This window comes from Guyanagaster necrorhizus, assembly GCF_019112545.1.
Source record: "Guyanagaster necrorhizus MCA 3950 unplaced genomic scaffold BT62scaffold_23, whole genome shotgun sequence".
In the NCBI taxonomy this organism is placed as follows: domain Eukaryota; kingdom Fungi; phylum Basidiomycota; class Agaricomycetes; order Agaricales; family Physalacriaceae; genus Guyanagaster; species Guyanagaster necrorhizus.
Window position 1 is genome coordinate 140,004 of NW_025064902.1, and position 13,952 is coordinate 153,955.

General features: G+C 39.9%; 1 protein-coding gene across 1 annotated transcript; it reads left to right on the top strand.

The window, feature by feature from the left end:
• Positions 1–12,058: 12,058 nt before the first annotated feature.
• On the top strand, positions 12,059–12,318 carry BT62DRAFT_1009146 (uncharacterized protein; the record flags this gene model as incomplete). The annotated part of the gene is made up of 2 exons (XM_043177510.1): positions 12,059–12,124; positions 12,157–12,318. 2 exons carry the CDS (start codon positions 12,059–12,061, stop codon positions 12,316–12,318), a joined length of 228 nt encoding a protein of 75 aa, XP_043036853.1.
• Positions 12,319–13,952: the final 1,634 nt, after the last annotated feature.

Consider the following 13,952-nt stretch of genomic DNA (forward strand, 5'->3'; position numbering starts at 1 on the left):
GTTTTGGCTCTGGCAACTCATCAAAGCTTTCTTTTTTGAATAGGTCTCTGAAGTCTCATGCTCATTCAGGCACCATTTCTTCAAAGGTTTTTTTCTCCTTTCACTTGTTAGCCTTGGCAGCGAGATTATTAGCATGATGGGTGGCACAAATATGTAGTTCTCACTGTAGGTCAACAGTGAGGATGGTTTCCCCATCCTCCATTTCCTTGTCCTATCAGTCCTCTGGATCCTCATCCAATAGCTCAAATGGGATTTTCCAACATTGGCATCTTGTGAAGATGATCTGCCCAGTTTTTCAGTTGATTAATGGGTTGTGGCATATCAGCCAGTTGTGACTGAGAAAGACTTCCTTGGTTTCTAGATCTGTGACTGCCAGGTCAATTCATTCAGAATGATCTCCAATCATGAGCCTAAGCTCTATAAACTTGGTGATCAAGCCAGCCTGGTTTTTGGTTCTGTCAGCATTGTAGACTGAGATTGGGGCTGCAGTGGCCTGGGTTGGAAGTTTGTGCTTATTGACAAAAGCATAGTTGATGGAACTCCCCATGCATCCACTGTTGATTAGTGCAGTTACTGCATGGGTAGTTCAAGATGTGAGGGTTTTGATCTGTGCTTTAGTAAGCAGATCTCATTCAGCTGTCTTGGATTGTCAAATAAATTTTTGTGGTCCATGTAGTTCATCAAGCCATTTTAAAGCTTGGCACCATTCAGCTTTTTTTATTCCTTTTATCACTTCATCAACTACTTCTTCAGCTCAGGTTTGGTGAACCCAGTTCTTGAGCACAGCTTTTGCCATTGCTTCATCCTTGGCATCTCTGATGGCTCTCCATGTCCATTCAGTGTTAAATGGCTTGAGCCATGTATTGGGGCCCTTTGCCCTCATTCAGCTCAAGGACACTTGAGTTTTCTTTTGCAATTCTTTGGTACATGAGTTAAAGTTCCAGAGTATATTCGAATGCTCTGATATAGTAGATATAGGGATAACTATAGGGATTTTATCAGTCCAACTAGCAGCTGGTAGTTGCACACCATGAATGTCCTTGGCCAGTGCAGTGGAATTGCTCACTGGTCAGCCTCTTCTTTTACCTCCTCCATCTTTGTTTCTGTGCCAAGTCCTTTTTCTTTTTTTTGTAATTCAGCAATTTGGGCCCATATGTCTTCTTGAGTCCATTTCTTTTTTGGGCTGTCTTTGGCCAGATAGCCTTTCTGTCCACAATTGAAATATTTTTCCTCTTTTTCCAGTCAATCTACATTCATTGGTTTCTCAGATCTGATATATGTCATGCCAGTTCTGGTCTTCTGTGTTCTATAGGTGAGGGCTATAAAGGGTTCTGATGATTTCCTCACAGTTTGCCCTGACTTGTTTGGGGTTGGCAGGGTCAGCTTCTTGGTGTAGTCTTGTAGCATCAATGATTCCACTTTCTGCCTTTGTCATTCCTTGTACATTTTGATCATTCACTCTTTCCACTTGTCATATCTGACTGGTATCAGTACTTTGATGCCAATCACAGAAATCATCATAATGTATGAGGAAGGAACTCCTCTCTTGAGAGCCTCAACTATCTGTCTATCATTTGCTGTGTCATCTTGGATCCCAGCAAGCTTTGCAAGGTGTTCTAGCTTGTTGAAATAGTCTGTAGCTGCTTTATCCTCCATTTTGTACTCCTTGATCTTTTGCTTGTGAACTTCCTGCACTGCTAGGTCAATGAACTTGTTGTTTAGCATCTGTTTGAACACCAGCCATGAGGAATATTGGTAATATTCCTGAGTTGTTGATCAGAAGTTTGAGGAGATCAGGATTCACCAGCTTTTAGCCTTTTCTTTAAGATAGGAGGCAGCAAATATGACCTTGTTTATATCAGTGCTGAGATATCTGATATATACTTTGAAGTATTATTCACAATTGACCAGAAATCAATTGATGTCATCTGAGGCCCCTTTAAAGGGATAAGGTTTTCAAAGTAGGTCAGACCAGCATTATAAGACAGTGGCATTCTCAGGTAATGTCCCCATCAGGTTGGGCCATTCTGAGAATGGAGGTCAATTCCATTCATATGATGGTCCAGAGAATGAAGGAAGGAAGTGGTCATTGGCAACTGGGCTTCCTTTTGGAGCAGCATCCCTTCAGATGATTACCCCATCTTGTATGGTGAACCCTAGGCAGACAGCCTCAGAGTCATCTCACATTGGTTCTTTTCTAGTGCCACTTGGTCCTGCTTGGTCAGGGGGTGGCTGTCCACTAAGAAGCCAGCTGCCTGTGCTGGTCCAGGGATTTTGGAATCTCTTGTGCTGCAATGCCAAAGAGTTCAGCTGGTGTCAGGTTTTAGTAAATCAGGTTGCTGTATTTTGGATTGATGGGTCTGATGCTTTAGCCCAACTTCAGATAGATGGTGCTGTATACACAGCTCATTTCAGTGGAATGAGTGGGGATAGCAGCATTGGTTTCAGCTGGTTTTAGGTTTGATATGAGGGAATCAGTCTGAGTGGATCCTCCAGATGTCATCAGCCATATTCTTCTCAGGCATATTTAGTCACAGCATACCATAGAATGTCTGTTTTTTCAGTATCATCTGCATATTTATACTTCTGTCCTAAGAGCATCACCCTCCAGTGGGTGTCCCTCCATAAGAAGAGCATCCCCTGCTCATACAATCCTTAGTACTCTTTTTCTCATTCTTTTTCCATTTCTTCTCTCAGCACTTCTTTATCAGTCTCTTCACCTGTATACTTTATGAATAGTTCAGGTCTAAAAGGGCCTTTGCTGTCCTCCTCATCCCTCTCATCTCCACTGTCCTCTCTCTCAAGAAGGAAACTGACAGGCAGATCATAGATTGATGAGATGGCTGGTCTGAGTGCCACCAGCAAGCTTATCATCATTTCTAGTACTGGGCCCAGCAGCATTTGGGTTGGGTCCAGTGGTTGTAGACTGGACAGGGATGTTTGAGAGCTGACTGTATCACATTCTGCCTCATGCTCTTTCCTCCTCCAGTTCTTAGCTATAGAGACCAAAGTTTCTTTGGAACTCAGGATTGAAGAACTGGTGGATGACCCTACTTTCCAGGAATCAGCAGAGGGCATAGTCAGAGACATGAGCATTGTCAGATATCCAGAGTCTATAAGCTCCAAGGATAGAGTCAGCATCGGAGGAAATAGTGTCTGTTTTAGTGGGATATAAGAGAGAGGGGGAGTGGCTTCTTTCTGTAGTGTGACCTCTTCAGATGGCTTTACTCCTGGTGACAGGGCTTCCTGATCCTGTCCAGAGATCAGTTTCCAAGTCAGGCTCTCTGAAGGGGGATCCCAAGGAGTCGGTTTGGAGCCTATACTAGCTGGAAGAGGCTGATCCCAATCTTTCAGCCTCTTCTTATCACCACTGTTGTTGTCTCTGCCTATCATACTCTGCTTCTTCATATTCTCACTGAGCCTCCACCTGGACAAAGTTGGCAAGCTCTTCCTAGGCTCACTGGATCTCTGCCTGGTGAGTCTGGTTCTGCCGCTACTGCTGTACTGCTGTGTTGTAATCAAAGGGGACTATAAGGTTCCAGTCCAGAAAGACTCATTGAATAATCCTGTCTCAGGCAATTCTTCCCCTTGTGCTGGCTGTCTCTTCTTCCAGCTGACTTCCAACATGAAGATGGTTGTGAGGATCCTCTGCCACAGCAATGGTGAGCTCCATATTCATGAAATCCTGGTGGACCCTCTTTCTGTGAGGGTCATCAAGCCCCAGCCTACTGATGGATGGGCTTGACTCAAGGGTAGTGTAGAGGAAATTATGGGGGGAGTTAGGGGTTGTCTGAGGTCTTGAAGCCATTCAAGTGGCATCAAGAGAGTCCTGAGCATGATTTCCAATCCCTGAGAGGATCAGAGAGGCAGAAGGGCTGGAGGTAGAGACCAAAGAGATGTTACTGGGGATCTCCTTGGGGACCTGGGCAACATTGGTCATCCAAGGGTTCCAGAACCCTGCAAAAGTAGGGTTGCTGTTTCTGCTGAGTCATCAGAGAGGGTATTGGTGTCCTTCTTCTTTCTGAAGGGGGGTTGCTAGGTCCAGCTTTAGATATAGGTCATCCTTGTGGCTGGAAGGATGTTCTGATAGAGGCAGGGATGTCATAGAAGGGGAGATCTGGGATTATGTTTTAAAGTATAGCATGGACCTGCTGAAATGCCTGATAGTGCCTGACTATCCAAGTGGTTACTGATTGTCATCTGTGGCAAAGAGTAATGATGGCTAGAAGGCCTAGTAGCATTCCAATGATGGAAGCTATCAGTTCAAAGAAGTTGTGATTGAGATTGGCAGTTGTTGCTAGAGGCATTCAGTTTCTCAGCACAATTGGGCTTGAGAAAGGGAAGATGAGAGCTTCAAGCTAATTGTTAAGCTCAAGCTGCACATGATCAACTAGCATGTGATAAGCTAACATGGCTTCACATTTGAGCCTTCTGTTAGAGTTCACTTGGTGTACTATTTGTTGACTCTCTGTACTTCAAGGCTTTGTGTAATTTGCTTGAGAGTAGAATGAGAATATATAAACTTTAGCTTGAAGCTGAGGATTTACCAGTGAGAGTGAGCTTCTTAAATACTGTACAAGGCTCTGCTAATAATACTACATACTTATTATGTATCTCTCTGTCTTTTGTGCTCATTGTTCTAAAGCATCATTACTGTACATAAAAGGCTGGTTGCATTGTCAGGCAATGCTGTTGCATCAAGAGACAATGGCAGACTTGGCCAGTTGTGATGACTAAGCCTTTTGTCCCATGATCCTAAGCACCTATTCTGGTACCCAGACTAAGCATGAATAGAGGTTGAAAAGAAAGGAAAAAGGTAGAAAATCATAACAGTTTGTAAACTTCAGATGAGAAAATAAACTTATTATTAAATATCATTGAGAGAACTTTGAGAACTGAGCAAGGCATCAAAGCTTGTAAAGGACTTGAGCCTGATTTGATAAGAGGTTTTAGATCATGCTCTAATCTGAGAATAAGAGAACAGTGTCTAAAGAGCATCATCTTGAGTTTTTGAGGTATTTGTGACATGTGGCACTACAGATAGCAGAGGTTCAAACTCTTTGATCTGTCAGACAGCATTTTCTTATGTTTTGTGTCTCTAAATTACATAGGTTTAAATCTTATAGGTTTACAATTAGTTTGAAAACTTATAAACAGAGATCTGTGCTCTTTAGCATCAGTAGACATGTTTGTGATTGGTTTCTGCTTAGAGCATGAAGCTTTGAGTTGTGTATTGTGTGTATTAGAGGTTTTGAGTTGATCTGAGCTGTGCTTAGGACTTTTTGAGAGCTTTGTGAGAGTGTTTTGACATATTGTATTGAGCTGCAATACTCTTTGTCTTGAGGCTCAGCAACACCTCTTGTCATCTCTTGTTTTGATAAAACAAAAAACTTTGAGACTTAAAGAGATCTAAGACTATTGTACATGCACTATTGCTGTTTGTGTGCTGTGGATTCATTGAAGAAGACAATTATATTTGTTGATTACTACTTTTATTGCATTATAATCCCCTCATGAACTAAGAGTTTTGTGTATGTGTTGGTGTGAGTGTGGCCAGTGAATAGTGCTCTGCTGTATCTGTTTTCACCTTGCATGCACTCAGATTCTCTTCATCATGAAACACCAATATGACAAACACTATCACTCTGCACATTCATATAACATTAACAACAAAGTATGGTTGGACACTACCAACCTTCATCTTCTATGGCCAAAGCAAAAACTAGCAGACAAATATATAGGATCTTTTTCAGTTCTAGCAAAAGTTGGCATGTCTGTCTATAAACTCTGACTTCAAGCAACCTGGAAGATGCACAATGTCTTTAACAGATCACTCTTTATCCCTTTTATCACTCTAGCATTTCCAAATCAGGAACACTCTCTACTACCACCATCTGATCTTATTGATGGTGAAGAACACTATGAAGTTGATCAGGTTTTAAACTATAAATTACATAAAGTCAAAGCTAGAGGCAGCAGGACAACAACAATAGTAGACTATTTGGTTAGTTGGAAGGGATACAGCTCTGAATCTAACCAATAAGTAAACAAAAAACAGATGAATGCAGCAGATGCAATTCATGATTATGAATTATCTCTTAATTAAGCTATTAGGACAATAATCTTAAGGAAGGGGTAATGTTATAATTTTTTAATTTTTTTCTTTAATTAATCCCTATTTATGCTTAGTCAGAGTGCTTATACCAGCACTTAGGACTGTGGGACTGGCTTAGTCATCACAACAAGTCAAGTCTGTCATTGTCTTTCAACATGACAATAACACTCAACAATGCACAACAACCCTTGTGTAGACAGTATTAATGCTTAAGCACAATGAGCATAATAACTTGGACAGACACAATAAGTAGTAGTATATTTATCTTGACAAACAAATAGTATATAAGTAGGGTAGCTCTTGCTGTATTACCTCAGCTTCAAGCTAAAGTTTATTCACACTATTTCATCTTGAGCCTCTTGTCAAATGGCCTTGACATATATTGGTCAATAAAGCATAACAGTAGACTCAGATGTGACTATATGAAGACAATACAGCATCTGTTTATCATGTGTTTTAATCACATGCAACTTAGATCTAACACTGATTATTATCCTCAGCAAAGTTGTATGATTGCCAACAAGCCTAGAAGCATTCTAATGATGAAAGCTAAAAGCTTAAAAAAGTCATTAGTGAGATTGAGAGTTGTAGTGGATGCTGGTGGCATTCAGTTTTCTTTGTGCTTATTGTGTATAAGAAAAGGAAAGCAGAAGCTTTGAGCTAATTGTTAAATTCAAGTCACACATGATCAAAACATGTGATGAACTAGTGCCATATTGAGTTCATACAGTCATGTTAGAGTTCACTATTGTGCTTTGTTGACCAAAAGCTTCAAGGTCTTTAAAATCAGCTCAAGAGTGAAGTGATATAAGAATAAACTTTAGCTTGAAGCTGGAGTTATACCAGCAAGAGTCTGCCTACTTATATACTACTTGTCTGTTGAGATAATTATACTACTGCTTATTGCACTAGTCCAGGTCTTTGTATCTATTGTCTTTGGATGTCATTACTACCTACAAAAGGTCATTGTGCATCATCAAGGGTTTGTCATTACATCAGAGAACAATGATGGATCAGCTTGTTGTGATGACTAAGCCTGTCTCACAGTTCTAAGTGCTGATTTAGGCACTCTAACTAAGCATAAATAGGAGTTAATGCAAAGAAAAGAAAGAGAAAATGTGGAAAAATCATAACACTAACACTGATCTCTTTCTCTATAAAGTGAAGAAAGCAAAATAAGCAAAAAACCCTATATCATAGAGACAAATATATCTTCAGAGTATAATATGCAATCTCCATCCAGAGTTTCTTATTTGAAACTGTGTTCCTCCAATAAGAAGAGCCCATGTGAAGACCAACAGGCATTGTAATATAGACTTCATAGAAAAGAAGGACTATCAGAATACCAGCTCAGAACATAGACTGAAACAATTGATAAAGCCACTGAAAACAGCATACAGCTATAGCAGCCAATCAGATCTTAACAGATCAAGACATGTATCAAATAAATATTTCTTAAGATGAGTATAAACAATTTCAGTGTGATAAAACAAGATGGTAATTGGCTATATAGAGAAACAGAGCTCAGTTGTTAATAAAAAGAATCAAACAGAATAAACAGAAACTATAGAACTGGTTCATTCTATCTGATGACATGTCAACAACTGCATCAAGTGAAATAGACAGTTAACTGGTGAAAAAAATACAATAGCCCTGGAAAGAGCCAGGATTGATGAGAAGTCACAGTATTAGAGTATACAGAAAGTGAAATAGAGAAGACAGGCTGATTAGATGAGAAACAAGGGATTCAAATCTAAAATTGAAAATCAACAAAAAGAGCTCATCCTATTATGATAACAGACAGCTTGATAGGCACAGCATACTATAGCAGTATTAATCCACAATGAATAAGTGCCCTGAAGCCATCCTCCAGTGAGTGTGTGTGGTTTGAGCCATACCAAGAACTTGAATGTGCTATGAGAGTAATATGACTGTAGGAAGTAGATGTTACAGGTGCCTGCATGAGAAATAATTACCAAAGAGTCAGACAGAGCAGATCAAGATCTGTTTCAAACTAGAATGTGATGAACACAAAGCTGAAAGCAGGTGCTTAAAGACTCATGTATATTGCCTGACACCTCTTAGGTTTCAATCACCGATGAACATGCACTTTGCATTGAGAAGACTAGATACAAGAGATTCTCTGACCTTCAGACTATAGGTCTACCATGCCTTTCATGAGTACAAGTCTATTATAGCAGTCAGCTCAATGACTCATAAAGTGCTATCAAGGAAAAAGGGTTGGTTAGCCTTTGGCTTATCAGTTACAGTGGCTATCACTGTATTTCCTATTTCTGAGACCAAAAATGAATGGAAGATGAAACTATATAATCTATTATACTTACTGATAGATGAGCATAGAGAGTGTCATATAGTGAAACAAAAAGCTATAGTGATGATTCCTGCTCAAAGAGATGGTATTTTTGCACATGCCAATCCATGGCTGGTACCATACCTATGATCATGCTTGATACAGAGAATATGAACACATTGAGTCTTGCATTAAACTTCATGGAATCAGAAAGTTAGACAGTAATGTAATGTGAGAATTGGTTCTAGGAGAATCAGATAGAGACAAACAACTATAAAATGATTTGACTTGTCAGGCATATGAAAGAGCAGAAAATAACCAGAAAACTCACTTAAGCAACCCTTTGAAATAAATGACAATCTCAGTCAGGAGTTTGGACAGCACAATTGATCTTTACAGTTGCAAAGTTCTTCATAGTAACATGCAACTGTACTAAAGCTGCATCTAGGCATTATAGTGAGCTCAGAGACAGTGCCAATGAAGGGTGTCAAATATATGCAGTGGCAATACTTATCATTTACATAGGCAATTACCATTTCAGAGTTCAGTAAATTCTGAGAGGTACTATGTGAATGTCTCTTACTTTAGAAGATAAGACCTTCTTACATATTCTTCAAAGCATAAATATTCAGTTAGTTCAGGGTGAAGGTAGGCTCTGAGTTAGTGAATAGATTCCATATGCAGCACTAAAGAGTCTGATAGTTAGATTATGCATGTATAGGGCAATCTTCATGCTGAGAAGAGTCTTCTTGCTGTGAGCTGAAGTTTGAAGTTTTGCAGCAGTAGTAGAAGAAACTCACTGATTCTGACACCTTTGCAGAATCTAGACAAATTGGAAAATTATTGAGTTGTATGTGGCTTCATAATATCAAAAAGGTGGAATAGCAAAATGACATGGATGTGGATAATGAAGAATTTGTGGTGGCTATGTAATAGATTGCTCTGTGTCTTCTGTAGCTCACTTTTCTTTCTACATTGTGACACTCTTTAATATTTCTTCAGATCCACTATACATTATGAATAATTGCAACTAAAGCAGCTGAAAAGGCCTATTGAACTAGACATTTATCATTAGGTAGTCACATGATACAATAAAATCCATTCCTTTTTTACAATAATTACACTATAGTCCTATATACCCCAACAAGAAATGTTTGGAGCCATTTGTATCATACAAACTCATACCAAGAAAGCCATTATACTATAAGTGTCTTTTCACAAAACATACTGCAACTTTGATACAATATAAAGCCATTGGATGTAGTAGGATTTGCACCAGTGGAAACTTCAGGAGGCATGATATTTGTGAAGACATTCTGCTATGTAATGGAGAAAATTTAGAGACTGTACAATAGTAAAACAGATATAATGCCACCTTATTAATGAGTATCCAACAGTTGAATTGCTATCCAAAGCACCTTTCTACAAACCAACTACATCTCTCATAATAGACCACAATCTCAATTGATGGATTCTTGTCTGTCAGCACCCTCAACTTTTAAGTGATCTGTTCCTTTGAGTTGTCTACCATATATGCACTCATCTGTAGAACTGAGAATCTCTTGAGATTCCTGTAGTTCTCTTGACTCAGAACTTCAGTGATAGACTTCCAATCAAGATTATCAAAGTCAACTGCAAATAGTATCCAGACTGTCAAGATTATTTTGTTGATAAGGAAGATATGATTTTTTGAAGTATTTCAAGGATGTGTCAAGTGCAGTTCCTTATATTATTAAAGATGTTGTTTATAGAAACAAATTGGAATATAATAGATTTAAGATTTGTGTTGTACTTCAGGTTTGCATTGTGAGAGAGCATGTCTGCACTTAGTCAAAGGAAATGATGAATATCAGTGCAATTTAATCCAGATCATTATGACACATATGATTGGACAGTATATTGAGAGAAGTCAAAGACATACTCAAATGCTTCAGTGATGGACCAGCAATGGGAATGATTTGTAGAATAAAGCTGAGTTCATAGCCAATAATAAATAGCAAAGATGATAAAGAAGTATAGAGTCCAGGGAGATAGAATAGAGTCATTTCTTCTAAAGGCAGGCTTTCCACACACAGGTTATATTCAAAACACACAGACTCCAAGATTCTGCATGATGACAGAATGCAGATTATATGGTCCAGGGTTTGAAAAATGCATAATTTCAGAGCTAAGTGTGTGATGCTAGTGAAACAGGATAGAAAAAGAAGAAAAACATTGAAGTTCTCCTCTGCAATGAGAGAGAATGGAGCATTGGTTATATGCAGCCTCTTGATGTTGTGAAATATAGAAGGTGTGACAACTGAAGGAGTCTTGAGGAGCAAAAGTTTCACTAAATTGAAAACAAAGACAGATGTGTTAGAGTAACCATTGTCATCATTCAGTCTTTCAAGATCTTTGAGAACTAAGGTATGAATGAAGCAAAGGAAAGAGCAGTGTGAACTGATGATAAGGTGCATAAAGGTTGCATGATTAGCAAAGAATACAGTCATGGTTCAGAAAAGATGATATCAACTGCACAGCAGCCATGTCACACAAACCAAAGAACATGATGTTAAAGTGGAGTGGCATTGATATTTGAGTTCTGCAAGATCACTATCATTACTGTCATCAGGACAATAAAAATAATAAACATTGTCAATAATTGTATCTACAATCTCTGTAAGGATGCCACCTTGGGACATGAGTGACATGAAGGATAGAAGAAGCCAGAATTAGCATGTGATCAAATGTGTCATGATGTATTACCTAAGAATGCCACCTTAGATTGTGGCTATCAACATATAGACATGGCTTACAAGCTACAAACTTGAAAAAAAAAAAAAAAGGTCAGTTCTGCATTCCCAATTGACACATGGATGCTTGGCAAGTGATATCTCAAATGTGTATAAATGTAAATACTCATTGGTTGGCTTTCAGTGTTTAGCAAACTTTATCAAACTTCTGGGCAGTCTGTTCACCATGGTCAAACATCTGACAATTGAACATTGTATGGTCAGTCTCTTGTTTGACTCAAATGACAATGCAATGTGCTGGAACTTCACTGGCACCAAATCTGGAGCATCTCACTTTGGGTTGTTTCAAATAAGAGTTCTATGTTAAAGTGGTGAGGATGATTCAGGCATGATGGTACATGCCTTTTGAGATGTATCTGGGCATTTGTGCTCACAGACACAAAATCAAGGAGTGACACTATGTGCAGCATGAAAGTGATGATCAATTAGAGGCTAGATGTCTTATAGCAAAGATGTGTTGGAAATCCTCAGTGTTGTGCAGGGTAGACTCCAGGCTGGTAAGGCCAGATGGTATGAACTTGTTATTCTACAGCTCCTACAGAGCTTGTATTTATACTCTCCAGGCTTGTATCTAGAATTTACTACAACTTTCTCTTTCTCTCGAGCTTACTCATCAGCTCTCGGCATGATGCCGTATTGCCTTTCTAGAACTTTCCAGCAAAATCCCAACAAGACGCATGTGGCATTCATTTAAATTGGGAGGCGAGAGCTCACACTGCCCAAAAACATGAAGTCAGGTACCTACCTTCGAAGGCTCACCGGTCATCCGCTGAGTAACTGTCTTTTTTCGAAGTCATTACGGCTCAAAGTGGCAAGGAGAAATTTGTAGCTTTCTAAGCAATGTCCACTCCACGTCGTATCACGGCTTGTGCCTGGGCACGGGCACTAAAGAGGATCAGAGCTTACGTACCGAGAAACTCGCACTCATGCTTTACTAGCGACTGTCAATTTTCAATTGCTGCGTCTTCTGGTGCTGCGAGATCCTCATTCTTATCATCATCATTGTCATTACACAGCACGGCACACTGGGGCTCGCCGGACGCAAGCCCATGAATCCAAGCTTTCCTACTTCAAGACCTTCATCCATGGCCACGACATAGCGTCGATATTATATTCTTTCAGATAATTCGCATTGAACACAAAGCGCACAGATTCACCGCATAAAGATGATTTTGCTTCCATCCGTCAGTGTTAAATGACTTCCTGAGTCGTACACGCCGGTCTCCTTTCGTCGTAAAGGGTTCGGTTCATGCTGGTACCGCCGGAAAAGTACGGGCCAAGGCGGCAAACCTGGTATGATATACCTCCATCACATGTACATATCATTCTTATTCTTATTTAAAAAGTGTTCTACAGTCCAAACCGTTTGACTGTATGGTAGAGTATGTGATATCCGAGTCCAACATGAAAAAGAAAAAATATGAAGGTACGTAGAGCGGCCAGATTACTGTCTGTGAACTTCTTAGCTATTACAGCTACGATCTCTAAGTCTCCTCTCACAACTTAAATAATGAGCACTGACAATGACTAGGTAAGCCCATCGCTCCTTTGAGCACGAGTAAAACGAGTACTCACTTAGAAGCAGAGGAGAAAAGCTATTAGGACACGACACGTCTGCCGTCCATTGTCCATCCCTCGGCTGCTTCGTTTTGAACTGGCGCAGGTCTGAAGATCAATTCGGCGAAGTTGTCCATGAGGATGAGGATGTTTGTTGACGATAACTATGAGTGCAAACCAGTGCAACAAAAATTAGGTGAAGACTGTGAGACAGTCTATCCAGGCATTTTATACCTGGACACTGCGTGGTTGGATCCTATTGTCTTGGCCCAAAACGCCAACAATAAACTATATGGCGCATTGCTGGTGTCAGTGAACAGATCTTGCCTTGTATTTAATCGATGCGGCGGAAAAATCGGTGAAGTATTTCGGGACGTTTAGACGACGGGCTGTTCGGCATGAACAACACAAGCGCTGACTTCATCAACATGATATTGGGATATAACTATGGTGATGTGCCCTTGATGGACTTGATCCCCGTCGCTTGAACCGGGAATGGAGCAGAAATCTCATTCGAGTTCTTTTACGTTTTGGACTCGGACCATTCACACAACCTACTCCGGGTCTCGTCGGTCCTATTGTTGAGTGGGGGTCCAAAACGCTGTTCACATTGGGTAATATAAGGGATCTGACATGATACTTCTAGTACAAAAACGTAAAAAGGTCTCAAAGGACATAGTCACGAGCACTCAACTCATGAATTAGATGTCGTCCCCCGTCAAAACTAGCTCCAATTTTTGAAGAATACGATGATAAGGTTCGATGCCATTATTATTGTATTACCCAATGATATACGTGTCCTGAATAGGGGTGTCCTTCATCGCATGACATTAGTACTGCAAACGGTATTGTAACAGTGCTAGTGAGCGTTCTCTAGAACGAACAAATAATTTCTACTGCTATATAGATCTCTACTACAGAAATCTAAAGTAACTGTCACATACATTCTATGTGAACTACGGCAGAAAGCGGGAAAAAACGCTATATAGTAATATCGCTAATAACGATAGTTGACATCATGATAATTACCATGCGATTCGCACAAGGAACAATGACGGGCGCATCCTGTTCCACCATTTGCGTGCTTCGTCAAGGAAAAGCATTCCGATACCATATCTAAAGCAAGAAAATTGAACGTCATATTGCACAGTTTCGGCAGAAGATAAACTTACGCAAT